Source organism: Salmo trutta, unplaced genomic scaffold, assembly GCF_901001165.1.
Source record: "Salmo trutta unplaced genomic scaffold, fSalTru1.1, whole genome shotgun sequence".
Classification (NCBI taxonomy): domain Eukaryota; kingdom Metazoa; phylum Chordata; class Actinopteri; order Salmoniformes; family Salmonidae; genus Salmo; species Salmo trutta.
Window position 1 is genome coordinate 19014 of NW_021823329.1, and position 27990 is coordinate 47003.

General features: G+C 47.1%; 8 protein-coding genes across 8 annotated transcripts; all 8 read left to right on the forward strand.

The window, feature by feature from the left end:
• The first annotated feature begins 4346 nt into the window (after positions 1-4346).
• On the forward strand, positions 4347-4821 carry LOC115190160 (histone H2B). Its single transcript, XM_029748646.1, has one exon. The coding sequence runs from the start codon at positions 4403-4405 to the stop codon at positions 4775-4777; it is 375 nt and encodes a 124-aa protein (XP_029604506.1). The 5' UTR covers positions 4347-4402; the 3' UTR covers positions 4778-4821.
• Positions 4822-5462: 641 nt separating this feature from the next.
• Positions 5463-7040, forward strand: LOC115190153 (histone H1). Its single transcript, XM_029748640.1, has one exon. It carries the CDS (start codon positions 6062-6064, stop codon positions 6683-6685), a length of 624 nt encoding a protein of 207 aa, XP_029604500.1. The 5' UTR covers positions 5463-6061; the 3' UTR covers positions 6686-7040.
• A 275-nt stretch (positions 7041-7315) lies between these two features.
• LOC115190157 (histone H2A) lies at positions 7316-7821 on the forward strand. Its single transcript, XM_029748644.1, has one exon. The coding sequence runs from the start codon at positions 7375-7377 to the stop codon at positions 7759-7761; it is 387 nt and encodes a 128-aa protein (XP_029604504.1). The 5' UTR covers positions 7316-7374; the 3' UTR covers positions 7762-7821.
• Positions 7822-8208: 387 nt separating this feature from the next.
• LOC115190163 (histone H3-like) lies at positions 8209-16167 on the forward strand. Its single transcript, XM_029748650.1, has 2 exons — positions 8209-8585; positions 15569-16167. Exons 1-2 carry the CDS (start codon positions 8257-8259, stop codon positions 15894-15896), a joined length of 657 nt encoding a protein of 218 aa, XP_029604510.1. The 5' UTR covers positions 8209-8256; the 3' UTR covers positions 15897-16167.
• A 318-nt stretch (positions 16168-16485) lies between these two features.
• LOC115190161 (histone H2B) lies at positions 16486-16960 on the forward strand. The gene has a single exon (XM_029748647.1). The coding sequence runs from the start codon at positions 16542-16544 to the stop codon at positions 16914-16916; it is 375 nt and encodes a 124-aa protein (XP_029604507.1). The 5' UTR covers positions 16486-16541; the 3' UTR covers positions 16917-16960.
• Positions 16961-17554: 594 nt separating this feature from the next.
• Positions 17555-19183, forward strand: LOC115190154 (histone H1). The gene has a single exon (XM_029748641.1). It carries the CDS (start codon positions 18201-18203, stop codon positions 18822-18824), a length of 624 nt encoding a protein of 207 aa, XP_029604501.1. The 5' UTR covers positions 17555-18200; the 3' UTR covers positions 18825-19183.
• Positions 19184-19454: 271 nt separating this feature from the next.
• Positions 19455-19960, forward strand: LOC115190158 (histone H2A). The gene has a single exon (XM_029748645.1). It carries the CDS (start codon positions 19514-19516, stop codon positions 19898-19900), a length of 387 nt encoding a protein of 128 aa, XP_029604505.1. The 5' UTR covers positions 19455-19513; the 3' UTR covers positions 19901-19960.
• Positions 19961-20035: 75 nt separating this feature from the next.
• Positions 20036-21016, forward strand: LOC115190155 (histone H3). The gene has a single exon (XM_029748642.1). The coding sequence runs from the start codon at positions 20396-20398 to the stop codon at positions 20804-20806; it is 411 nt and encodes a 136-aa protein (XP_029604502.1). The 5' UTR covers positions 20036-20395; the 3' UTR covers positions 20807-21016.
• Positions 21017-27990: the final 6974 nt, after the last annotated feature.

Here is a 27990-nt window from a genome sequence, read left to right on the forward strand (position 1 = left end):
CATCTCACAACACCAAGCCTTCCCAGCTCTCAGCCTCTCACCAACACCATTCACCTGCAGGAGGATCTGAAAGGAATATGCAAAGACGAAGAAATGGTAAAGAGAGTTATGGACAGCATAAGGAAACACAGAGATGGCCCCACCTCCTAACTCTAAATCGCCTTCTACAGCCTTATTAACCACACTCCAAACCAAATGGCTACTCCAACAAACGTTCTACATATCAACATCAGAGGCCTGAGGAGAAACAAGCAGGAGCTGAAGCAACTTTTTCTAGAAAAGCAAATTAGCATTGCCTCCATCAACGAAACCTTTCTAAATAGTAATGCAAGATTCCGTATTCCTGGCTTTAACATTCTAAGGAAGGATCGACCAGAGGGATGCAGAGGGGGTGTGGCACTGATATTAAAGGAAGGAATCGAGTACTCTGAAGCTGTCTTCAACCTCACCAAAGAAGAACTCAACAACAATGAGTACACTGCAGCAAAAATACAGCTAAATGCACAAACAACTCTTCTGATAGCCACTATATACTGTCCACCCACAACAACACCCTCCGAAAAATTGATCACTGCCCTTGCAGACAACAACAGCCATACCATCATAATGGGAGATTTTAATGCCAAACACATCGACTTCAACTGTAATACTACAAATCACTCGGGAAGAGTCTTAAGAGATATCCTCGACAATACAAACCTGGCCATCCTCAACACCAATGAGCCCACACACATCCATTCTTCAACCTCCACGGCAGACATCCTTGATCTTGTCCTCTGCTCCCCGGACTTGGCTGCTAAACTCCTTAGCTTCTCCATCAGCCATGACGTGGGAAGTGACCACCTTCCTGTCCTTGCCTCCTTCTCTCTCCAACTTCAACAAGCATCTGAAAAACAAAGATACAACTACAAGAAAGCAAACTGGGAAAAATACAGAAAATGCATCACAGGCAAGATAACAAACATTGCAGTAACAACACAGAACCCCACGGATTTGGACCAGCTGGCTGAGAGAATAGGGAATATCCTCATCCAGGCCCGGGAAGAGACTATCTCACTTACCTCCACCAAACCACCACAACAACAACTCCCACCACATATCCTCAGTCTCATCAAGCAGAAAAGAAAGGTCCGGAGAGACTTTATTAGAACGAGAGCACCCAACCTGAAAACAGAAGTTAATCGATTACAGAATCACATCAGACATCAACTCACCCTCCACAAACAGAAACAATGGACTGCCTTTTATCACCAGCTAGATGCAGACACCAACCCCCGGACCTTCTGGCAAAAAATCAAAACAATCAACGGAGACAAAACCAATAACATCATACCTGTGCTAAAGTTTCAAAACCAACTCATCGAAGACAGCAAAACAAAAGCAACATTATTCAGAAACCACCTACAAAATGTTCATTCTTGTCCCGACGATCCTCTCTTTGACAAAGACTGGAAAAACATCGTCGACAGAGAAATACAGAAAACAGTGTATACTCCAAATCCGACACCAGTAGACCATCCCCTCACCCGCTCTGTTACCATTGAAGAAATCAAGACCCATCTGAAAAAAACGAAAAACAAAGCACCTGGGGAAGACAACATTGACAGCACACTCATCAAACAAGCACCTGATGAATACCTGCACCTCCTTTCTAACCTCTTCACCGCATGTCTCATGGAAGGCTATTTTCCCCTAACCTGGAAATCTGCAGTTGTCACAATGATTCACAAACCTGGCAAAGACCCATACAACGTTGCAAGTTATAGACCAATCAGCCTCCTCAGTCATGTCGGGAAGCTGTTTGAGAGAGTATTCACCCAAAGACTGAGCAGCCACACTGAGGAAATGGGGCTCCTTGGAATCCACCAAGCTGGCTTCAGGAAAAGAAGATCAACTACCGATAACATTCTAAGACTGTCAGAAGACATCCTTCGGAACTTCAAGAAAAAAGAACTCACCCTGGCGGTTTTCTTTGATATAGAAAAAGCATTTGACAAGATGTGGCACAATGGGTTGTGCTACCGGCTTTCAGACTCCAACCTCAAACTACCACCCTCCATCAGGAACATCATCACTAGCTTTCTCCACAACCGTACAATTAAAGTGAAGGTCTCGACAGCTATATCCTCACCTTTTACCCCCGAAGCAGGTGTCCCACAGGGGGCAGTTCTAAGCCCACTACTTTTCCTACTCTACATATCAGATATTTATTACCCTCCACCCAACGTAGGCCAAGTCTCACAGTTTGCCGATGACCTCTGCTACTGGTCCAGCTCCAAATGCCCCCAACTTGCTGCAAAAAAGCTCCAGAAGTCTATTGAAATGATCGAGACGTGGTCTAACATGTGGCGGGTAAAATTGAACCCACAAAAGACCCAATGTGTCCTCTTCACAAGAAGCACCAGCAAAAAAAGCAAGAAACCCATAGATCTCCAACTCTACGGTGAAACAATAAAAATAGAAAAAGAAGCAAAATTCCTTGGAGTCACCTTCCAGAAGAACATGCACTGGACAACCCATATAGCGAACATAGAGAGAGAGGGACGAAAAAGACTAAACCACCTAAAAACGCTATGTGGAAGAAAATATGGAGCCTCGCCTCAGACAGTGCTGAAGGTCTACATCAGCTACATCCGATCTCTCTTTGAATACGCCCTACCAGCCTGGATAACAGCTTCACCACAGCAGATGAATCGGCTACAGACAATCCAAAACATGGCAATAAAAATGGCTTACAGACTACCAAGATTCATCAGCAATCACTACGTTAACAGCATATCTGGAATCACATCAATCAACAAAAGACAGTCAATCATCGGCCAGAAGTTCATCAACAGAGCCACTCGCAACCCATCACTGAAGGAAGCTGTGGGACAGGCCAAATGGACTACAGATACACCCATGTCCATAATGTTGAAACTGACCTAAAGAAAAAACAAAAAAAAAAAACAAATATAAAATAAAAAAATATTAAAATCGAAAAATATAAAATAAAAAAAAAAATTTTGTATTGTACTAACATGTGTGCGTATGAAAGTGTGTAGATATATGTGAATGCTCCCCTTAACACCCCCCCCTGCAGAGTTGTGTGCTATAATCTTAGGATTTTCTACATCTTTGATTCTATATTTTTAATTTTTGACCTTTTCTAGTTGTTGTACTTTTTATTTTTTACACAACAAACTCAGGTCGGGAAAAGGATAAGACGAAACTAACCTACGCCTGTTCTGATAAAAACCTACGGGCACTTAGCCTAGGGGGATGCCTTGCTTGATCACACCTTCCTTCCTTGCTCCTGGCCTGCCCTGCCTCTTCCACCAATCCATTTTGTTTTTATGGACAGAAAAGAGCAGAGGCTCTGAGCTGTCCGATCAAGTCCATTGTCTCTCTTGTGCGGCGTACGTCATTCATTCACTTGAACTCCGCTAGCGAACACATATACACGATGTCTGGAAGAGGCAAAGGCGGCAAGGGACTCGGAAAAGGAGGCGCCAAGCGTCACCGCAAGGTTCTCCGCGATAACATCCAGGGAATCACCAAGCCCGCTATCCGCCGTCTGGCTCGCCGTGGCGGCGTGAAGCGTATCTCCGGGCTGATCTACGAGGAGACCCGCGGTGTCCTGAAGGTGTTCCTGGAGAACGTGATCCGTGACGCCGTCACCTACACCGAGCACGCCAAGAGGAAGACCGTTACCGCCATGGACGTGGTGTACGCTCTGAAACGCCAGGGACGCACCCTGTACGGTTTCGGCGGTTAAACGCCCTCTTTTCGGAACGTCAACATCCCGACTTGAACCCAAAGGCTCTTTTAAGAGCCACCCACATCCGCTTGAAAAAGGCCAATTCCATAGTCGTAGGAAGATTGTAGATGTCCCCTATTTAGTAAGAAACCATGAGCCACTCTGAGTGGACAGGGAGTGTTAATGACAGGTGTGTATGTTCAGTGTAGCTCAGTTGGTAGAGCATGGTGTTTGCAACGCCAGGGTTGCGGGTTCGATTCCCACGGGGGGCCAGGCCAGAAAAAAAAAAGTATGTCGCTCTGGATAAGACTAAAATGTCTATGTAGAAAGTGTGGGATTTAGAGGCACCCAACATAAAGCCACCGTGAGTCGGAAGACGTGGCTGGAGAAGAACGGGATGTCTGACGGCTCCCTTTTTGAAACACACAATTCCCCACCAGTGACAGAGCATAGACGCTATGGAGTAGGGGGAGGTAGGGCGCGCAGGTCTTTGTTAGGGAAGCAAGCCTCTGAGTGGAAGGCTCTGACGCGCACTCAGCTCCACTGGGCAAATGGCAGGGGCGTGTCCACGGCCGCTAAATTTGCTTAGCTTCCTCTTCATAAGACGGGAAAGCGCCCTCCACCCCCTCATTCGTTTCTGAGAAGCAACGAGACATCAGCATCATGCCCGAGCCAGCAAAGTCCGCGCCCAAGAAGGGCTCCAAGAAAGCCGTCACCAAGACCGCAGGGAAAGGCGGCAAGAAGCGCCGAAAGTCGAGGAAGGAGAGCTACGCCATTTACGTGTACAAAGTGCTGAAGCAGGTCCACCCCGACACCGGCATCTCCTCCAAGGCCATGGGAATCATGAACTCGTTCGTGAACGACATCTTCGAGCGTATCGCCGGAGAGTCCTCTCGCCTGGCCCACTACAACAAGCGTTCCACCATCACCTCCAGGGAGATCCAGACGGCCGTGCGCCTGCTGCTCCCCGGTGAGCTGGCCAAGCACGCAGTGTCCGAGGGCACCAAGGCCGTGACCAAGTACACCAGCTCCAAGTAAACAGCCCATTCGGAGTGCTGTACTAACCCAAAGGCTCTTTTAAGAGCCACCCACCCTGTCAGTGAAAAAGCAAATCCATCAGGAACAAATGAATGTGTAGGTAGGCTGCGTTACACGGACATTATATCATTTAGTGGGGGGGTTGGCGCCTTTTTAGGTGTCTTTGTCTGCAGGACATGTCAAACAGGGGTGACATCAATTCCAGGTGAAAGGTGTTATTGTGGAATAAGTCAATAGAAGATATGGCCCTAATGATGCTGACCTGAAAAGAGGCCCTATCCAGTGGAGGAAGACTAGAATAGGAATGTGGGATTCCACTAGTGCTCCAATGACTATACAACAGGGAGGAGAATAAACAAGTGCAGACAACTAGAGAGAGAGAGAGAGAGAGAGACACTCCCTAGGCCTATATCAGGGCCACCAAGCACATGGGGCGCCAGCCTCCATAGCGCCGGCCGGGCAAACAGACAGACAGACACCAAGACCCACAGACACAAAGACCGGCACGAGTCACGCTGCGGAGTCAGAGAGAGAGAGAGAGAGAGACTACCTATCAGAAGAAAAAAAAAACACCAAGGAAACACACACACACACACACAGTACAAGTAAGCATGTCGTTGGACAATGTGTATATATATATATAGTGTGCGTCCTGGACACATGACGAATACAACTTGAAACTTGGAGTACAACACTAGTCTCAGCCAGGCCTCACAAGTGCATGTGTTTTAAGGTCCCCAAAAGAGCTCTCCTTTAAAACACCCAGGACCACATCAGGGGACGGCAAACCATTTGATTGCCTTGCCAGACATCTCGGCTCACTACACAATCAATGGTGCTCGCAATAGGATGCACTTTTAGGCCATTTAGGAGACAAATAGCACAGGAAAACCAGTGCGCACAGCTCCAGCCGGCAGTCGAACGGTGAGGTTTTGAGCGAGTTGCAACAACATGCACGGGGCTTCTGCAGCCCACATGACTTTATTCTGAACGGAGACAAGTCTGCTCACTGGGCCGTTAGCTTTTGGACCAAAAACACGGCTCCGTCGGTGACTTTTGGGCCGATATTGGCGACCAGAAAACACAAGTGAAAGAGCATTTGGCCAGCCCGGAGAAGCCGAGCTGGGTGGCTTGAGTCTACATGGTTCTCATGTCGCGTTTAAGGCCAGCCCCCTGCACGGTGTGGAGCTTCAATAGCGCAGAGCAGCGTCTACAGCAAACTACTCCTCACAGACTACCGTAGTGTTCAGTAAGTGTGTGTGTTTACCGGACCAAGCGAGAGACATGGCAGAAGTCGCACCAGCACCCGCCGCCGCCGCGCCGGCCAAGGCACCCAAGAAGAAGGCAGCAGCCAAGCCCAAGAAAGCGGGACCCAGCGTAGGGGAGCTCATCGTCAAGGCGGTGTCCGCCTCCAAGGAGAGGAGCGGCGTGTCCCTGGCCGCGCTCAAGAAGAGTCTGGCGGCAGGCGGCTACGACGTGGAGAAGAACAACTCCCGTGTCAAGATCGCCGTCAAGAGCCTCGTCACCAAGGGCACCCTGGTCCAGACCAAGGGCACCGGTGCCTCCGGCTCCTTCAAGCTCAACAAGAAAGCCGTCGAGGCAAAGAAGCCCGCCAAGAAAGCCGCAGCCCCCAAAGCAAAGAAGGTGGCCGCCAAGAAGCCCGCCGCGGCGAAGAAGCCCAAGAAGGTAGCAGCCAAGAAGGCCGTCGCCGCAAAGAAGTCCCCCAAGAAGGCCAAGAAGCCCGCTACACCCAAAAAGGCCGCCAAGAGCCCAAAGAAGGTGAAGAAGCCCGCCGCAGCGGCCAAGAAGGCGGCCAAGAGCCCCAAGAAGGCTACCAAGGCAGCGAAGCCCAAAGCCGCCAAGCCCAAGGCAGCCAAGGCCAAGAAGGCAGCCCCCAAGAAGAAGTAAAGCTATTACAAACGGTGTTCTACTCTACACATGTTGTTACCACAAAAGGCTCTTTTAAGAGCCACCCACCTCTTTCCATAAAAGCGCATGTCATTCCATGTACTAGTTGTCGTAGAAAAAAAATGAAATGAAATGAAATGACGCACACTAGGCTACTTTTACGCACAACATTTTCCCACTCTGGGTGTGTGCGGCCGGGAGAGAGAGATAGGGAGAGGCATATAATATAATAATAGTGCAGCACCCTCACCAGTCATTTGTGTATGAGCCATTGTTGTGATGTGTTAGATGTCATATTGATCTTCATAATAAGAAGAATACATACTGGAGAGGACAGCAGCACCCTCACCAGCCATTCCTAACCTGTGATGTGTTAATCATCATCATCAGAAGCATCCTAATACTATAGCGTATTGGAATGTGTTTCCCATTTGGATGATTTCAGTGATTTGATTTGTCACAAAGTAACAAAGTCGGAGGGAAACAGAGTAGCCTAGCCCTTCTCACTCAGCTGCCTGCGGGCGGGCGGGCGGGCTTAGGGCAGACTGTCTGTCTGTCCCTCACTCCAATTGGATAAGGCCACACCGGCCCGGTGGCCAATCGCTGCCTCTTGTGGCGAGGTATAAGTAAGGCTGTCGAGGTGCCCAGCGGCTCATTGAGACTTTCTGTGACTTACTGAAGCTACCAATATGAGCGGAAGAGGCAAAACCGGAGGCAAGGCCAGGGCCAAGGCAAAGACACGTTCATCCCGTGCCGGACTCCAGTTCCCCGTGGGCCGTGTGCACAGGCTGCTGCGCAAAGGCAACTACGCCGAGCGTGTGGGCGCTGGCGCACCAGTATACCTGGCCGCCGTGCTCGAGTACCTGACTGCTGAGATCCTGGAGTTGGCCGGCAACGCTGCCCGTGACAACAAGAAGACTCGTATCATCCCCCGTCACCTGCAGCTGGCGGTCCGTAACGACGAGGAGCTGAACAAACTGCTTGGCGGCGTGACCATTGCCCAGGGTGGTGTGCTGCCCAACATCCAGGCAGTGCTGCTCCCCAAGAAGACTGAGAAGGCCGTCAAAGCCAAGTAAAATCCCTACTGCGGCTGCAACTTGACTACTCAACCCCCAAAGGCTCTTTTAAGAGCCAACCACCTAGCTCTGCAAAAGCGCAAAGTGTCCTTTCTATGACTGCCACATATATTGAGTGGGTGTATAGGCAACTATTTCGAATGTTTGTTACATACACGGCACCCTATGATGAGGCCTTAAATGAACAATAACACCTAGGCAGGCACGAAATCTATTGCACTCGAGTTCGGCCGGTGACTATTATTGCGCGTAAAGTGTCGGCCCTAACAAAAGAGCCAAGCTCGCCTCGGCGAGGGTGGGGGTTGTATTTTGGGGCGGCACGGAGAGGCCGAGCCTCCCGTCCAATGGGCGTCGGAGGAGGCCTCCGCAACGGGCCAATCAGGGTGGTGTGGAGATGGTGTCCAATCAGCAGACGCCGCTGCCGGCTTTATAAACTTCACATAGGCATTTTGGAGGCTATACTCCGACTGTGAAAGAAGGAAGCTAGCTAGCGCCATGGCCAGAACCAAGCAAACCGCTCGCAAATCCACCGGTGGCAAAGCACCCAGGAAGCAGCTCGCCACCAAGGCTGCGCGCAAGAGCGCCCCGGCCACCGGCGGCGTGAAGAAGCCTCACCGTTACAGGCCCGGCACCGTGGCTCTGAGAGAGATCCGTCGTTACCAGAAGTCCACTGAGCTGCTGATCCGCAAACTGCCCTTCCAGCGCCTGGTGAGAGAAATTGCCCAGGACTTCAAGACCGACCTGCGCTTCCAGAGTTCCGCCGTGATGGCCCTGCAGGAGGCTAGCGAGGCTTACCTGGTCGGCCTGTTCGAGGACACCAACCTGTGCGCCATCCACGCCAAGAGGGTGACCATCATGCCCAAGGACATCCAGCTGGCCCGTCGTATTCGCGGAGAGCGCGCTTAAACGATGACCTGATCTCCAAAATCCCCCAAAGGCTCTTTTAAGAGCCACCTCCATATTTCCGTCAAAGGCACAATTGTTCCATTTGTAGACGCCCCTCTCCATTTCCCACCAACACGTCGCGTTCCCTGCTCTCGAGTCACTACAGACCGTATCATAAATAAGAGTTGGTTCTTAACTGACTTGACTAGTTAAATAAAGGTCACATCGAAAGGAAAAGCAGCTTATAGTATTGCAGCTTCAATATGATGTGACTAGATGAATGGTTTTCTAAAGGAGGGGAAAATACACTAATAGTAATGATATAGGGCAAAAAGTCTCAATAATTGTCACTATGTAGCTAACAAAAACATTGCATGCCAAGTGACTTTGAAAGTCCCATATTGCAGTGGTGCTGAGAGACTCATGCAGAGGGGAAAACTTTCCCGTGGAGCACGGAGGCCATCTAGTGGTTAAACGCGGATACTGCCAACGTGTGAGCACATCATAGTGGCTCCCTCCCTATTAGTATTTGATCTTCAGGCCAGCGTTTCCCAAACTCTGTCCTCGGGTCCCCAAGTGGTTCTTTTTCGATTCCAATAGCTCTTGGAATGTAACATGCTAGAGTGTGTAAATGACTTTGTGATAATCGCCATTCCATCATTTCTGTCCCATGTGACCGTTGAAGACGTGTGACAATCATTGATGGCAACAAAAATAATGTTTTGACCTGATCATTAGCACGTCAGGGTAGGGCTTTGTCCGTGAAGCTGTGTGCACCCCATAATTCATGCGACTGACTAAGGTATTGACAGTAAAATGATATCTCTGTCCAACGCAAGTGAATCTATTTCGTGGGATGAACTCAGATCCCTGGAATGGTATGCTTTGAGCCGAATGAATAATCCAATTACATACCCATTGTTACTCCTTTAAGAGAAAGAGAAAAGGTATCAGGACAGCAGGAATCAATAGATGTAATCATCAACGGCTTGCAAAACAGCTGCAGTGATTGACCTATTATTAGTTGACCAATTACGTCCTGATTGCAGCGTAGACTTCATAAGGAACCAAATGCCTCAGCACATGACAACTTCACCGTGCAAAATATTCGATCCTACTGACTCCCATTGAGTACAGTCGTCTGTCTTTGGCGTGATTTGAATCATATGCATAGATTAGAAGTGGACTTCATGTAGTGGGATTTAGTCTTCACGTGTTCTTTGTTTGGAATATATGTAAATCTTAAGTGCGCCATACTTGAATGAGTATATTTGTTTGTTGGTTGTTGGGATGACACGATCTACTAGGCTGCCAAATCCTTTTTGACAGTGTAGATACATCACCTACGCGAAAGAAGATTTGCTCAGGAATCGAAAGGCCTTGACAGCTTCAACAAACGATAAGACACAGTAAAGTCCCTAAATACAGGCTGCCAGTTAAATGCAGAAATCACACAGCTAGAACGCAGGACAAAAGAGCTGGGAAAACGACATCAATCCAAAGGGATAATCTACAATAGTCAGACGCATTGCACAGGCATAAAAGTGGAGGCAAACGTTTGGCAAAATCAGGAAGCAAACAGGATTTGTCTGCGCATGCGTTGCTGTATTCAGCACGTTTGAATGGACAGCGCGCCTCTGCTGCATCTTCACTCATGAGACAGGTAATAGCGGAGCTCCGTGGTGCCTCTGGCCATTTGCCCAGGGGCGGAAATCCCGGGGGGGCCGGGGGGGACACGACCCCCCCATCCTGGGAAAAACATGAATTGTCCCCCCCAATATATCACTGAAATATAACTATGTAATTGAAATAATATGATGAATAATACGCAATGAAAGCAATTGTGCTGATTATAGACAGTTAATAGCGCGTTTTTAAGTTTGAAAAGATTGCAACCCCCCCCCCCCAACCCTTTTCCTCACAATGGTTTGATCCACTGCCAGTTCCTTAGCTTGCTACGTAACTGACGTGAGGTTAATCCAGTCAATCGCGCACACACACTAGCTGAATATGCAGAGCTAGCGCGCAAATATGAACTATTAAGCTAGCTAGTACCTATTCCATTTATGTGGCGTCGTCAAAGATGGAATCAGCATGCAGATGATGTTAGTTAGTGCTTCAAAGTCCCTGTGATAAGGTTAGCGATAAACTGAAATCCAAACTGAACAGAACTACACTCTCTTCTAGCATTGTCTTAAATATATTTAATGGTGTGGTTGCAAAAGCTAAATTGTCGCAAGTGAACTTTTATTTATTTATTGAATTTCACCTTTATTTAACCCGGGTAGCAAAGATTATAGCAAACACCACTGAAACTGAATTGGTGCTCGCTAGCTTTGCAAATTCAGCTATTGTTGGAAGCCAGCCAATATGAAACAAACTTTTAAAATGACAAAAGGTTGCAGCATATGTTGTGTAAATGGTGAACTCATACAGCTGTCAACTCTTGTCATTTTAATCCGTTTCACATTTGCTAGCTACCTTTTAGATCGAAGGCCAAATAGAATAAATATGTGTGTGTAGCCAGCCAGCCAGCCAGGTAGAAAAATGGCCGAAAAATAAAAGACGGACATAAGAGTATTTTTCAATACACCAAAACGCATAGTAAGAACCCTAGTAGCCTAATATCTCAAAGACTAGTTGATAAAATGTTCATAAGAAAGAAATGAATTTGTAATGGAAATGTTTGACAATGATGTCATTAGGCAGAGCAGGCAACAGATGGCACACAGACAGCAGAGTTGGGGACAGATTTGCAGGGACAGACTGGCAGAGACAGGTAGTCTCAGGTAAGTTTGTTGAGTCTTTGTTTGGCAACATTATGAAAGGTAGTCCATTTTTTTCACTTGTAAAATAGGAACATAATTGGAAAATGCCATGGATACCCCCACTCTCAACTTAAACTGGTGACTGAACTAGGATTTGTTCAAGGCAATGGTATTGCTGTTGTGATTAGTTGTGTAGTTTTGGGTACCGGTAGTTAGGAGTACGGCAAACACCTTATTTCTTTGGTTCCTCAATATACATTTACCATATTACAATGTAGGCTATGTGTTACAGCACTACTTTTGGTGTCCCCCTCAGGAATTGCTCTTGAGAAAAGGTCATGTAATTGTCCCCTCCAAAGTTGATATCAGATTTGGGCCAATGTTCAGTACACCCCCTCATCCCCCCTCCTGTAATTGGTCACAGAATCATCCACTTGATTCCGGCCACGTTTTTTCCCAACCCTTTCCCTGGTCAGTTGGTGTAAGATGTCGTCCTCGAGAAAAAGTTGTATAGGCATCTGGACCTTTTTTGGAGCTGCCTACAGATAAAGAGAGAAAAGTAGCAATCCGTTTAGAATGAAGTAGTACAATGTAACTTACCCTCATTTGACACTTGAGAAACATACATTCACATGAAGTAGTGTTCCAAACCAGCAGAAAATGTGCAGGTGAACAAAACGGTTAAGTGAATATGATTTAAGAGCAGTCAAATGAAGTTATAGTGACATAGATTGGAAGAAATGAAATATAACATGTTCTCCTAAGTCATGTGAGCATAGCATTGTGGAAAGCAATGACTTTAGAAGAGCATGTATTGAAAGGTGAAGATGATTTCCAGATTAGGTTTGTTGAAAAAGTAACGGTATCATTTGAGGTACTCTACATGAACATGTGTTTGGAGTTTTGGAACCTCTGCCTATTTGATGATCTGTTGTAGTTATTATTGTAATATTTTTTTTGGACCACATACTTGTGCAAATTGCATCAGGTTGAGGGATGAATGCGCTGTGTGGCCATTGTGAGTAGCACTTTTGATCCAGCAGGTGGCGCGAAAATCCCTCCCTATGTGGCTTGAATGATGAGCAGACGTATTCCTTACAGGCATTAATGAATTGAAGGCAAGTGTTGGCAACATGACTTCTGGTCAAGCAGGTGGCGGTGAAATGCCTCCCTATCTATATGAGTTGACCTATTCCTTTGAGCTCCTAAATGAGGTGTCAATCAACATTGCATCTCGCCTGAACCCTGTTGTGGGCGGTTTTCTTCCCTTAATTGGACATGATTCTGGTGTTCTGCATGTCTTCCTTCCTGTCTTGCAATGTGGGTTCCACTGAGGTGTGTGTTTGTGTTTGAACTCACTGGGCACTTGAATAATGGAACACCAGTCACTTTCATCATGTGGAGCTAGTTTACATGGCTCATGTCATATGGATATACACTATTCTATTCATGTAGGTCTATGGCGGTCTGGCATTCCTTTAGTTAGATTTGTGTGTACATGGTTAGATCTTACTTGTTAGACATGACTGTGCTGTTGGAGCTAGTAACACAAGCATTTCCCAACAATAACATCTGCTAAACAGGTGTATGTGGCAAAAAGTTTGGTGATTAGATTAGATGTCCACTGTCAATTATGCTGCAGTCTAATTACCACCAATGTCATTGTGGTCCAAGGGAAACTCCTAGCCTATAGGGTGTGTTATTTGTATTTACATCATTTAGCAGACACTCTTATCCAGAGCAACTTACAGTAGTGAATGCATACATTTCATACAATTTCATACTTTTTTTGTCATACTTTTTTTTTTTTTTTTTCTGTGCTGGGCCACCGTGGGAATCGAACCCACAACCCTGGTGTTGCAAACACCATGCTCTACCAACTGAGCTACAGGGAAGGCTCTACATGTGAAGTACATGTGAAGTATCTGCACTCTAGCCTATAGAGGAACACAGCTGTTGATAATAGGGGAATGCAAGCAAGCAGTTGAAGGGAACAAGTGACAGAGTCTAACCTGCTGTTGAACACCAGGCCCCAACCAGGTACGCGGACAGAGTATTGTTCACTCCCAGTCCTATGATGTTGCTCTGTGAAGGAGGTTAGCATTTCAGCGTCCAATTCCTGGCAGCCTTCTCCCTAGTTGATTTGTGATTGTGAGTGATTAGAGAATGTTTGCCTTCGGTAACCAAGGTGTTTGAGAATGTTGAGGACCAGTGTTCCGAGGGGCTGACTGTGACATCATAAAGCGGAATGTAGTTAGTGTGCTGTTTGAGGGATTCCAATAGAGTCCGGTGCGCTCTTCCAGACAGTGCAGTTGTGCTTCAAGTCTGCTCTCTGTGTGGTGACTTGTAAGTGGGTAAGCCTAAAACTTTACCTAACCTTAACCTATTTCTCCTAACCTGCTATGACAAAGGGACTTCATGACAGTAGCTGTATCCCACCTAGTTGAAAGCTTGTCAGTCCTTCTCCTAAAAGGCAACCTGTGTTCCTTGATGTACTAAACCGAGGCCTGGCAGCCAGTAAGTACAAGTAAGAGACAATTATGGGCCCAATCAGTTGTAAGATGAAAGCTAGTCACATTTGAGATGTTATTCAACTGCAGTGATTGATCATATTGTCTGAGCAGCTCACAAATCACTGCAGCTGTACATAGGCCATTTCTATATAGGGCAAACAACTACCTCTTCCCCTATTGTATTGATTTGTTTATTTTGCTCCTTTGCACCCCAGTATTTCATGTAGTGTCAAATGTACCATTCCTGTGTTTTATTTGGCCACCATGGCCTATTTATTGCCTTTACCTCCCTTATCTCACCTCATTTGCTCACATTGTATATAGAGTAATTTTTCTACTGTGTTTGTGTAACTCTGTGTTGTTATATGTGTCAAACTGCTTTGCTTTATCTTGGCCAGGTGGCAGTTGTAAATGACAACTTGTTCTCAACTTGCCTACCTGGTTAAAGAAAGGTGAAATAAATTGAAATCCAAAATGTCTCCCTTTTGAAATGACCTGTTGAGATGGGCCCTCCTTCTGTGGCGGTCATTTTATGCAACATCTGAGGCCATCTGGCGGGCATAGTGCTATCTGGCCTATAAATGATCCCCATCATAGCAGGAATTCCATAATAAGACGCTTTGTTATTGGTTTGTGAAGAAAAGTACAATACAATATTTGCACATCCCTATCACCTCTGTACGCATAGGAACACTATCCCTTCATTGGGTGGGTGTCTGAGGAATGTTTTACTGCGTTTCACCTTACAGAGGTATCACCGCCCTTCCCATCGGCACCTCGGGTCCTCTTGGCTCCCTGACAGTCAGGCTGGATCGTGTCTAGGGAAGAAAAAAGAAGAGTGATGTTACATTACATGGCCTTCAATAGCAAAATGACTGATGAGGTGACATATACTGTCTTCCCTGTGGCTCAGTTGGTAGAGCATGGTGTTTGCTATGCCATGGGTTGTGGGTTTGATTCCCACGGGGGGCCAGCACCAAAACAATATTAATGAAATGTATGCATTGACTACTGTAAGTCGGTCTGGATAACAGCATCTGCTAAATGACTAAAATGTCAACAACAAAAAAACATGATGGGCCCCTTTGACTTTATGGCATTCCATGTGTATTTGTTTCCCGTTGCCTATATCTTCCCCCTTTGGATTTGACGGTGTCTCAATTATGGCATGAAGGTTTTGTGTGTTAATTGTTGCGATTATGTGTGTGGAAGAGTCACCTTTGTTTGTCCTTTCTACTTGGGACCTCTATTTGAGTTCTTTAGGCCTATCTCTATTAGGGGGGTTCAACGTGTGAGGGGCAACTGCAGTGATTCACAGCTGATTCAACTACTTATCACCTTGTCCTCAATGAGTTGAATCAGGTGCAACAACAACAACAACAACAATGTTAGGAGTCGGACACAGAGTAGTAGTTGATCCCTCAGTTGTCACAGTTTGCCTTTGTTATATCATGTTAGTTGCTTTCATTTGTTCTCGGCTCCTCCCTCGTTCCCTAGAACGAGCACCCTCCCCTTTGCAACAGAGGCCAGGCAAAAGCGCGCGCTTTCTGTGCCACTGGCTTCAATCAGGTCCACCAAATGCAGATAATAAGCGCACCGCGCACTGCGGCGTACGTCATTCATTCACTTGAACTCCGCTAGCGAACACATATACACGATGTCTGGAAGAGGCAAAGGCGGCAAGGGACTCGGAAAAGGAGGCGCCAAGCGTCACCGCAAGGTTCTCCGCGATAACATCCAGGGAATCACCAAGCCCGCTATCCGCCGTCTGGCTCGCCGTGGCGGCGTGAAGCGTATCTCCGGGCTGATCTACGAGGAGACCCGCGGTGTCCTGAAGGTGTTCCTGGAGAACGTGATCCGTGACGCCGTCACCTACACCGAGCACGCCAAGAGGAAGACCGTTACCGCCATGGACGTGGTGTACGCTCTGAAACGCCAGGGACGCACCCTGTACGGTTTCGGCGGTTAAACGCCCTCTTTTCGGAACGTCAACATCCCGACTTGAACCCAAAGGCTCTTTTAAGAGCCACCCACATCCGCTTGAAAAAGGCCAATTCCATAGTCGTAGGAAGATTGTAGATGTCCCCTATTTAGTAAGAAACCATGAGCCACTCTGAGTGGACAGGGAGTGTTAATGACAGGTGTGTATGTTCAGTGTAGCTCAGTTGGTAGAGCATGGTGTTTGCAACGCCAGGGTTGCGGGTTCGATTCCCACGGGGGGCCAGGCCAGAAAAAAAAAAGTATGTCGCTCTGGATAAGACTAAAATGTCTATGTAGAAAGTGTGGGATTTAGAGGCACCCAACATAAAGCCACCGTGAGTCGGAAGACGTGGCTGGAGAAGAACGGGATGTCTGACGGCTCCCTTTTTGAAACACACAATTCCCCACCAGTGACAGAGCATAGACGCTATGGAGTAGGGGGAGGTAGGGCGCGCAGGTCTTTGTTAGGGAAGCAAGCCTCTGAGTGGAAGGCTCTGACGCGCACTCAGCTCCACTGGGCAAATGGCAGGGGCGTGTCCACGGCCGCTAAATTTGCTTAGCTTCCTCTTCATAAGACGGGAAAGCGCCCTCCACCCCCTCATTCGTTTCTGAGAAGCAACGAGACATCAGCATCATGCCCGAGCCAGCAAAGTCCGCGCCCAAGAAGGGCTCCAAGAAAGCCGTCACCAAGACCGCAGGGAAAGGCGGCAAGAAGCGCCGAAAGTCGAGGAAGGAGAGCTACGCCATTTACGTGTACAAAGTGCTGAAGCAGGTCCACCCCGACACCGGCATCTCCTCCAAGGCCATGGGAATCATGAACTCGTTCGTGAACGACATCTTCGAGCGTATCGCCGGAGAGTCCTCTCGCCTGGCCCACTACAACAAGCGTTCCACCATCACCTCCAGGGAGATCCAGACGGCCGTGCGCCTGCTGCTCCCCGGTGAGCTGGCCAAGCACGCAGTGTCCGAGGGCACCAAGGCCGTGACCAAGTACACCAGCTCCAAGTAAACAGCCCATTCGGAGTGCTGTACTAACCCAAAGGCTCTTTTAAGAGCCACCCACCCTGTCAGTGAAAAAGCAAATCCATCAGGAACAAATGAATGTGTAGGTAGGCTGCGTTACACGGACATTATATCATTTAGTGGGGGGGTTGGCGCCTTTTTAGGTGTCTTTGTCTGCAGGACATGTCAAACAGGGGTGACATCAATTCCAGGTGAAAGGTGTTATTGTGGAATAAGTCAATAGAAGATATGGCCCTAATGATGCTGACCTGAAAAGAGGCCCTATCCAGTGGAGGAAGACTAGAATAGGAATGTGGGATTCCACTAGTGCTCCAATGACTATACAACAGGGAGGAGAATAAACAAGTGCAGACAACTAGAGAGAGAGAGAGAGAGAGACACTCCCTAGGCCTATATCAGGGCCACCAAGCACATGGGGCGCCAGCCTCCATAGCGCCGGCCGGGCAAACAGACAGACAGACACCAAGACCCACAGACACAAAGACCGGCACGAGTCACGCTGCGGAGTCAGAGAGAGAGAGAGAGAGAGACTACCTATCAGAAGAAAAAAAAAACACCAAGGAAACACACACACACACACACAGTACAAGTAAGCATGTCGTTGGACAATGTGTATATATATATATATAGTGTGCGTCCTGGACACATGACGAATACAACTTGAAACTTGGAGTACAACACTAGTCTCAGCCAGGCCTCACAAGTGCATGTGTTTTAAGGTCCCCAAAAGAGCTCTCCTTTAAAACACCCAGGACCACATCAGGGGACGGCAAACCATTTGATTGCCTTGCCAGACATCTCGGCTCACTACACAATCAATGGTGCTCGCAATAGGATGCACTTTTAGGCCATTTAGGAGACAAATAGCACAGGAAAACCAGTGCGCACAGCTCCAGCCGGCAGTCGAACGGTGAGGTTTTGAGCGAGTTGCAACAACATGCACGGGGCTTCTGCAGCCCACATGACTTTATTCTGAACGGAGACAAGTCTGCTCACTGGGCCGTTAGCTTTTGGACCAAAAACACGGCTCCGTCGGTGACTTTTGGGCCGATATTGGCGACCAGAAAACACAAGTGAAAGAGCATTTGGCCAGCCCGGAGAAGCCGAGCTGGGTGGCTTGAGTCTACATGGTTCTCATGTCGCGTTTAAGGCCAGCCCCCTGCACGGTGTGGAGCTTCAATAGCGCAGAGCAGCGTCTACAGCAAACTACTCCTCACAGACTACCGTAGTGTTCAGTAAGTGTGTGTGTTTACCGGACCAAGCGAGAGACATGGCAGAAGTCGCACCAGCACCCGCCGCCGCCGCGCCGGCCAAGGCACCCAAGAAGAAGGCAGCAGCCAAGCCCAAGAAAGCGGGACCCAGCGTAGGGGAGCTCATCGTCAAGGCGGTGTCCGCCTCCAAGGAGAGGAGCGGCGTGTCCCTGGCCGCGCTCAAGAAGAGTCTGGCGGCAGGCGGCTACGACGTGGAGAAGAACAACTCCCGTGTCAAGATCGCCGTCAAGAGCCTCGTCACCAAGGGCACCCTGGTCCAGACCAAGGGCACCGGTGCCTCCGGCTCCTTCAAGCTCAACAAGAAAGCCGTCGAGGCAAAGAAGCCCGCCAAGAAAGCCGCAGCCCCCAAAGCAAAGAAGGTGGCCGCCAAGAAGCCCGCCGCGGCGAAGAAGCCCAAGAAGGTAGCAGCCAAGAAGGCCGTCGCCGCAAAGAAGTCCCCCAAGAAGGCCAAGAAGCCCGCTACACCCAAAAAGGCCGCCAAGAGCCCAAAGAAGGTGAAGAAGCCCGCCGCAGCGGCCAAGAAGGCGGCCAAGAGCCCCAAGAAGGCTACCAAGGCAGCGAAGCCCAAAGCCGCCAAGCCCAAGGCAGCCAAGGCCAAGAAGGCAGCCCCCAAGAAGAAGTAAAGCTATTACAAACGGTGTTCTACTCTACACATGTTGTTACCACAAAAGGCTCTTTTAAGAGCCACCCACCTCTTTCCATAAAAGCGCATGTCATTCCATGTACTAGTTGTCGTAGAAAAAAAATGAAATGAAATGAAATGACGCACACTAGGCTACTTTTACGCACAACATTTTCCCACTCTGGGTGTGTGCGGCCGGGAGAGAGAGATAGGGAGAGGCATATAATATAATAATAGTGCAGCACCCTCACCAGTCATTTGTGTATGAGCCATTGTTGTGATGTGTTAGATGTCATATTGATCTTCATAATAAGAAGAATACATACTGGAGAGGACAGCAGCACCCTCACCAGCCATTCCTAACCTGTGATGTGTTAATCATCATCATCAGAAGCATCCTAATACTATAGCGTATTGGAATGTGTTTCCCATTTGGATGATTTCAGTGATTTGATTTGTCACAAAGTAACAAAGTCGGAGGGAAACAGAGTAGCCTAGCCCTTCTCACTCAGCTGCCTGCGGGCGGGCGGGCGGGCTTAGGGCAGACTGTCTGTCTGTCCCTCACTCCAATTGGATAAGGCCACACCGGCCCGGTGGCCAATCGCTGCCTCTTGTGGCGAGGTATAAGTAAGGCTGTCGAGGTGCCCAGCGGCTCATTGAGACTTTCTGTGACTTACTGAAGCTACCAATATGAGCGGAAGAGGCAAAACCGGAGGCAAGGCCAGGGCCAAGGCAAAGACACGTTCATCCCGTGCCGGACTCCAGTTCCCCGTGGGCCGTGTGCACAGGCTGCTGCGCAAAGGCAACTACGCCGAGCGTGTGGGCGCTGGCGCACCAGTATACCTGGCCGCCGTGCTCGAGTACCTGACTGCTGAGATCCTGGAGTTGGCCGGCAACGCTGCCCGTGACAACAAGAAGACTCGTATCATCCCCCGTCACCTGCAGCTGGCGGTCCGTAACGACGAGGAGCTGAACAAACTGCTTGGCGGCGTGACCATTGCCCAGGGTGGTGTGCTGCCCAACATCCAGGCAGTGCTGCTCCCCAAGAAGACTGAGAAGGCCGTCAAAGCCAAGTAAAATCCCTACTGCGGCTGCAACTTGACTACTCAACCCCCAAAGGCTCTTTTAAGAGCCAACCACCTAGCTCTGCAAAAGCGCAAAGTGTCCTTTCTATGACTGCCACATATATTGAGTGGGTGTATAGGCAACTATTTCGAATGTTTGTTACATACACGGCACCCTATGATGAGGCCTTAAATGAACAATAACACCTAGGCAGGCACGAAATCTATTGCACTCGAGTTCGGCCGGTGACTATTATTGCGCGTAAAGTGTCGGCCCTAACAAAAGAGCCAAGCTCGCCTCGGCGAGGGTGGGGGTTGTATTTTGGGGCGGCACGGAGAGGCCGAGCCTCCCGTCCAATGGGCGTCGGAGGAGGCCTCCGCAACGGGCCAATCAGGGTGGTGTGGAGATGGTGTCCAATCAGCAGACGCCGCTGCCGGCTTTATAAACTTCACATAGGCATTTTGGAGGCTATACTCCGACTGTGAAAGAAGGAAGCTAGCTAGCGCCATGGCCAGAACCAAGCAAACCGCTCGCAAATCCACCGGTGGCAAAGCACCCAGGAAGCAGCTCGCCACCAAGGCTGCGCGCAAGAGCGCCCCGGCCACCGGCGGCGTGAAGAAGCCTCACCGTTACAGGCCCGGCACCGTGGCTCTGAGAGAGATCCGTCGTTACCAGAAGTCCACTGAGCTGCTGATCCGCAAACTGCCCTTCCAGCGCCTGGTGAGAGAAATTGCCCAGGACTTCAAGACCGACCTGCGCTTCCAGAGTTCCGCCGTGATGGCCCTGCAGGAGGCTAGCGAGGCTTACCTGGTCGGCCTGTTCGAGGACACCAACCTGTGCGCCATCCACGCCAAGAGGGTGACCATCATGCCCAAGGACATCCAGCTGGCCCGTCGTATTCGCGGAGAGCGCGCTTAAACGATGACCTGATCTCCAAAATCCCCCAAAGGCTCTTTTAAGAGCCACCTCCATATTTCCGTCAAAGGCACAATTGTTCCATTTGTAGACGCCCCTCTCCATTTCCCACCAACACGTCGCGTTCCCTGCTCTCGAGTCACTACAGACCGTATCATAAATAAGAGTTGGTTCTTAACTGACTTGACTAGTTAAATAAAGGTCACATCGAAAGGAAAAGCAGCTTATAGTATTGCAGCTTCAATATGATGTGACTAGATGAATGGTTTTCTAAAGGAGGGGAAAATACACTAATAGTAATGATATAGGGCAAAAAGTCTCAATAATTGTCACTATGTAGCTAACAAAAACATTGCATGCCAAGTGACTTTGAAAGTCCCATATTGCAGTGGTGCTGAGAGACTCATGCAGAGGGGAAAACTTTCCCGTGGAGCACGGAGGCCATCTAGTGGTTAAACGCGGATACTGCCAACGTGTGAGCACATCATAGTGGCTCCCTCCCTATTAGTATTTGATCTTCAGGCCAGCGTTTCCCAAACTCTGTCCTCGGGTCCCCAAGTGGTTCTTTTTCGATTCCAATAGCTCTTGGAATGTAACATGCTAGAGTGTGTAAATGACTTTGTGATAATCGCCATTCCATCATTTCTGTCCCATGTGACCGTTGAAGACGTGTGACAATCATTGATGGCAACAAAAATAATGTTTTGACCTGATCATTAGCACGTCAGGGTAGGGCTTTGTCCGTGAAGCTGTGTGCACCCCATAATTCATGCGACTGACTAAGGTATTGACAGTAAAATGATATCTCTGTCCAACGCAAGTGAATCTATTTCGTGGGATGAACTCAGATCCCTGGAATGGTATGCTTTGAGCCGAATGAATAATCCAATTACATACCCATTGTTACTCCTTTAAGAGAAAGAGAAAAGGTATCAGGACAGCAGGAATCAATAGATGTAATCATCAACGGCTTGCAAAACAGCTGCAGTGATTGACCTATTATTAGTTGACCAATTACGTCCTGATTGCAGCGTAGACTTCATAAGGAACCAAATGCCTCAGCACATGACAACTTCACCGTGCAAAATATTCGATCCTACTGACTCCCATTGAGTACAGTCGTCTGTCTTTGGCGTGATTTGAATCATATGCATAGATTAGAAGTGGACTTCATGTAGTGGGATTTAGTCTTCACGTGTTCTTTGTTTGGAATATATGTAAATCTTAAGTGCGCCATACTTGAATGAGTATATTTGTTTGTTGGTTGTTGGGATGACACGATCTACTAGGCTGCCAAATCCTTTTTGACAGTGTAGATACATCACCTACGCGAAAGAAGATTTGCTCAGGAATCGAAAGGCCTTGACAGCTTCAACAAACGATAAGACACAGTAAAGTCCCTAAATACAGGCTGCCAGTTAAATGCAGAAATCACACAGCTAGAACGCAGGACAAAAGAGCTGGGAAAACGACATCAATCCAAAGGGATAATCTACAATAGTCAGACGCATTGCACAGGCATAAAAGTGGAGGCAAACGTTTGGCAAAATCAGGAAGCAAACAGGATTTGTCTGCGCATGCGTTGCTGTATTCAGCACGTTTGAATGGACAGCGCGCCTCTGCTGCATCTTCACTCATGAGACAGGTAATAGCGGAGCTCCGTGGTGCCTCTGGCCATTTGCCCAGGGGCGGAAATCCCGGGGGGGCCGGGGGGGACACGACCCCCCCATCCTGGGAAAAACATGAATTGTCCCCCCCAATATATCACTGAAATATAACTATGTAATTGAAATAATATGATGAATAATACGCAATGAAAGCAATTGTGCTGATTATAGACAGTTAATAGCGCGTTTTTAAGTTTGAAAAGATTGCAACCCCCCCCCCCCCAACCCTTTTCCTCACAATGGTTTGATCCACTGCCAGTTCCTTAGCTTGCTACGTAACTGACGTGAGGTTAATCCAGTCAATCGCGCACACACACTAGCTGAATATGCAGAGCTAGCGCGCAAATATGAACTATTAAGCTAGCTAGTACCTATTCCATTTATGTGGCGTCGTCAAAGATGGAATCAGCATGCAGATGATGTTAGTTAGTGCTTCAAAGTCCCTGTGATAAGGTTAGCGATAAACTGAAATCCAAACTGAACAGAACTACACTCTCTTCTAGCATTGTCTTAAATATATTTAATGGTGTGGTTGCAAAAGCTAAATTGTCGCAAGTGAACTTTTATTTATTTATTGAATTTCACCTTTATTTAACCCGGGTAGCAAAGATTATAGCAAACACCACTGAAACTGAATTGGTGCTCGCTAGCTTTGCAAATTCAGCTATTGTTGGAAGCCAGCCAATATGAAACAAACTTTTAAAATGACAAAAGGTTGCAGCATATGTTGTGTAAATGGTGAACTCATACAGCTGTCAACTCTTGTCATTTTAATCCGTTTCACATTTGCTAGCTACCTTTTAGATCGAAGGCCAAATAGAATAAATATGTGTGTGTAGCCAGCCAGCCAGCCAGGTAGAAAAATGGCCGAAAAATAAAAGACGGACATAAGAGTATTTTTCAATACACCAAAACGCATAGTAAGAACCCTAGTAGCCTAATATCTCAAAGACTAGTTGATAAAATGTTCATAAGAAAGAAATGAATTTGTAATGGAAATGTTTGACAATGATGTCATTAGGCAGAGCAGGCAACAGATGGCACACAGACAGCAGAGTTGGGGACAGATTTGCAGGGACAGACTGGCAGAGACAGGTAGTCTCAGGTAAGTTTGTTGAGTCTTTGTTTGGCAACATTATGAAAGGTAGTCCATTTTTTTCACTTGTAAAATAGGAACATAATTGGAAAATGCCATGGATACCCCCACTCTCAACTTAAACTGGTGACTGAACTAGGATTTGTTCAAGGCAATGGTATTGCTGTTGTGATTAGTTGTGTAGTTTTGGGTACCGGTAGTTAGGAGTACGGCAAACACCTTATTTCTTTGGTTCCTCAATATACATTTACCATATTACAATGTAGGCTATGTGTTACAGCACTACTTTTGGTGTCCCCCTCAGGAATTGCTCTTGAGAAAAGGTCATGTAATTGTCCCCTCCAAAGTTGATATCAGATTTGGGCCAATGTTCAGTACACCCCCTCATCCCCCCTCCTGTAATTGGTCACAGAATCATCCACTTGATTCCGGCCACGTTTTTTCCCAACCCTTTCCCTGGTCAGTTGGTGTAAGATGTCGTCCTCGAGAAAAAGTTGTATAGGCATCTGGACCTTTTTTGGAGCTGCCTACAGATAAAGAGAGAAAAGTAGCAATCCGTTTAGAATGAAGTAGTACAATGTAACTTACCCTCATTTGACACTTGAGAAACATACATTCACATGAAGTAGTGTTCCAAACCAGCAGAAAATGTGCAGGTGAACAAAACGGTTAAGTGAATATGATTTAAGAGCAGTCAAATGAAGTTATAGTGACATAGATTGGAAGAAATGAAATATAACATGTTCTCCTAAGTCATGTGAGCATAGCATTGTGGAAAGCAATGACTTTAGAAGAGCATGTATTGAAAGGTGAAGATGATTTCCAGATTAGGTTTGTTGAAAAAGTAACGGTATCATTTGAGGTACTCTACATGAACATGTGTTTGGAGTTTTGGAACCTCTGCCTATTTGATGATCTGTTGTAGTTATTATTGTAATATTTTTTTTGGACCACATACTTGTGCAAATTGCATCAGGTTGAGGGATGAATGCGCTGTGTGGCCATTGTGAGTAGCACTTTTGATCCAGCAGGTGGCGCGAAAATCCCTCCCTATGTGGCTTGAATGATGAGCAGACGTATTCCTTACAGGCATTAATGAATTGAAGGCAAGTGTTGGCAACATGACTTCTGGTCAAGCAGGTGGCGGTGAAATGCCTCCCTATCTATATGAGTTGACCTATTCCTTTGAGCTCCTAAATGAGGTGTCAATCAACATTGCATCTCGCCTGAACCCTGTTGTGGGCGGTTTTCTTCCCTTAATTGGACATGATTCTGGTGTTCTGCATGTCTTCCTTCCTGTCTTGCAATGTGGGTTCCACTGAGGTGTGTGTTTGTGTTTGAACTCACTGGGCACTTGAATAATGGAACACCAGTCACTTTCATCATGTGGAGCTAGTTTACATGGCTCATGTCATATGGATATACACTATTCTATTCATGTAGGTCTATGGCGGTCTGGCATTCCTTTAGTTAGATTTGTGTGTACATGGTTAGATCTTACTTGTTAGACATGACTGTGCTGTTGGAGCTAGTAACACAAGCATTTCCCAACAATAACATCTGCTAAACAGGTGTATGTGGCAAAAAGTTTGGTGATTAGATTAGATGTCCACTGTCAATTATGCTGCAGTCTAATTACCACCAATGTCATTGTGGTCCAAGGGAAACTCCTAGCCTATAGGGTGTGTTATTTGTATTTACATCATTTAGCAGACACTCTTATCCAGAGCAACTTACAGTAGTGAATGCATACATTTCATACAATTTCATACTTTTTTTGTCATACTTTTTTTTTTTTTTTTTCTGTGCTGGGCCACCGTGGGAATCGAACCCACAACCCTGGTGTTGCAAACACCATGCTCTACCAACTGAGCTACAGGGAAGGCTCTACATGTGAAGTACATGTGAAGTATCTGCACTCTAGCCTATAGAGGAACACAGCTGTTGATAATAGGGGAATGCAAGCAAGCAGTTGAAGGGAACAAGTGACAGAGTCTAACCTGCTGTTGAACACCAGGCCCCAACCAGGTACGCGGACAGAGTATTGTTCACTCCCAGTCCTATGATGTTGCTCTGTGAAGGAGGTTAGCATTTCAGCGTCCAATTCCTGGCAGCCTTCTCCCTAGTTGATTTGTGATTGTGAGTGATTAGAGAATGTTTGCCTTCGGTAACCAAGGTGTTTGAGAATGTTGAGGACCAGTGTTCCGAGGGGCTGACTGTGACATCATAAAGCGGAATGTAGTTAGTGTGCTGTTTGAGGGATTCCAATAGAGTCCGGTGCGCTCTTCCAGACAGTGCAGTTGTGCTTCAAGTCTGCTCTCTGTGTGGTGACTTGTAAGTGGGTAAGCCTAAAACTTTACCTAACCTTAACCTATTTCTCCTAACCTGCTATGACAAAGGGACTTCATGACAGTAGCTGTATCCCACCTAGTTGAAAGCTTGTCAGTCCTTCTCCTAAAAGGCAACCTGTGTTCCTTGATGTACTAAACCGAGGCCTGGCAGCCAGTAAGTACAAGTAAGAGACAATTATGGGCCCAATCAGTTGTAAGATGAAAGCTAGTCACATTTGAGATGTTATTCAACTGCAGTGATTGATCATATTGTCTGAGCAGCTCACAAATCACTGCAGCTGTACATAGGCCATTTCTATATAGGGCAAACAACTACCTCTTCCCCTATTGTATTGATTTGTTTATTTTGCTCCTTTGCACCCCAGTATTTCATGTAGTGTCAAATGTACCATTCCTGTGTTTTATTTGGCCACCATGGCCTATTTATTGCCTTTACCTCCCTTATCTCACCTCATTTGCTCACATTGTATATAGAGTAATTTTTCTACTGTGTTTGTGTAACTCTGTGTTGTTATATGTGTCAAACTGCTTTGCTTTATCTTGGCCAGGTGGCAGTTGTAAATGACAACTTGTTCTCAACTTGCCTACCTGGTTAAAGAAAGGTGAAATAAATTGAAATCCAAAATGTCTCCCTTTTGAAATGACCTGTTGAGATGGGCCCTCCTTCTGTGGCGGTCATTTTATGCAACATCTGAGGCCATCTGGCGGGCATAGTGCTATCTGGCCTATAAATGATCCCCATCATAGCAGGAATTCCATAATAAGACGCTTTGTTATTGGTTTGTGAAGAAAAGTACAATACAATATTTGCACATCCCTATCACCTCTGTACGCATAGGAACACTATCCCTTCATTGGGTGGGTGTCTGAGGAATGTTTTACTGCGTTTCACCTTACAGAGGTATCACCGCCCTTCCCATCGGCACCTCGGGTCCTCTTGGCTCCCTGACAGTCAGGCTGGATCGTGTCTAGGGAAGAAAAAAGAAGAGTGATGTTACATTACATGGCCTTCAATAGCAAAATGACTGATGAGGTGACATATACTGTCTTCCCTGTGGCTCAGTTGGTAGAGCATGGTGTTTGCTATGCCATGGGTTGTGGGTTTGATTCCCACGGGGGGCCAGCACCAAAACAATATTAATGAAATGTATGCATTGACTACTGTAAGTCGGTCTGGATAACAGCATCTGCTAAATGACTAAAATGTCAACAACAAAAAAACATGATGGGCCCCTTTGACTTTATGGCATTCCATGTGTATTTGTTTCCCGTTGCCTATATCTTCCCCCTTTGGATTTGACGGTGTCTCAATTATGGCATGAAGGTTTTGTGTGTTAATTGTTGCGATTATGTGTGTGGAAGAGTCACCTTTGTTTGTCCTTTCTACTTGGGACCTCTATTTGAGTTCTTTAGGCCTATCTCTATTAGGGGGGTTCAACGTGTGAGGGGCAACTGCAGTGATTCACAGCTGATTCAACTACTTATCACCTTGTCCTCAATGAGTTGAATCAGGTGCAACAACAACAACAACAACAATGTTAGGAGTCGGACACAGAGTAGTAGTTGATCCCTCAGTTGTCACAGTTTGCCTTTGTTATATCATGTTAGTTGCTTTCATTTGTTCTCGGCTCCTCCCTCGTTCCCTAGAACGAGCACCCTCCCCTTTGCAACAGAGGCCAGGCAAAAGCGCGCGCTTTCTGTGCCACTGGCTTCAATCAGGTCCACCAAATGCAGATAATAAGCGCACCGCAAAGGCGGCAAGGGACTCGGAAAAGGAGGCGCCATCTGAAACAGAAAGAGAGCGAGACTTCTCTGCGTTCCAAAAGAGCAACCCTTTCTAAGGGTAATTCCAGGTTCTTGTAGGCAGATATCAACTTCTCTCACTCCCGAGGGAACACGCTGTCGGGTTCCCCCCTCATACAATAAAGCGAGCAGACTGCCAACAAGTGTCGAGCCGGCTCAACTACGCCTAGACAAACATGCGTTCTTCAAGGTAAAGAGGTATGCTTGATTTAATGCGCTGCAATTCCAGTTTTTTATAATCATTTGATCACTGATAGCGTAGTTAATTGT

Excerpts from the sequence above, each read along its gene's own strand:
- LOC115190157 (XM_029748644.1), top strand. The coding sequence starts at position 7,375 with ATGAGCGGAAGAGGCAAAACCGGAGGCAAGGCCAGGGCCAAGGCAAAG.
- LOC115190161 (XM_029748647.1), top strand. The coding sequence starts at position 16,542 with ATGCCCGAGCCAGCAAAGTCCGCGCCCAAGAAGGGCTCCAAGAAAGCC.
- LOC115190155 (XM_029748642.1), top strand. The coding sequence starts at position 20,396 with ATGGCCAGAACCAAGCAAACCGCTCGCAAATCCACCGGTGGCAAAGCA.
- LOC115190153 (XM_029748640.1), top strand. The coding sequence starts at position 6,062 with ATGGCAGAAGTCGCACCAGCACCCGCCGCCGCCGCGCCGGCCAAGGCA.
- LOC115190158 (XM_029748645.1), top strand. The coding sequence starts at position 19,514 with ATGAGCGGAAGAGGCAAAACCGGAGGCAAGGCCAGGGCCAAGGCAAAG.
- LOC115190163 (XM_029748650.1), top strand. The coding sequence starts at position 8,257 with ATGGCCAGAACCAAGCAAACCGCTCGCAAATCCACCGGTGGCAAAGCA. Across the intron at positions 8,586-15,568 it reads CTGTTCGAGGACACCAACCT|CGAACACATATACACGATGT; the intron begins GTGCGCCATCCA and ends GAACTCCGCTAG.
- LOC115190160 (XM_029748646.1), top strand. The coding sequence starts at position 4,403 with ATGCCCGAGCCAGCAAAGTCCGCGCCCAAGAAGGGCTCCAAGAAAGCC.
- LOC115190154 (XM_029748641.1), top strand. The coding sequence starts at position 18,201 with ATGGCAGAAGTCGCACCAGCACCCGCCGCCGCCGCGCCGGCCAAGGCA.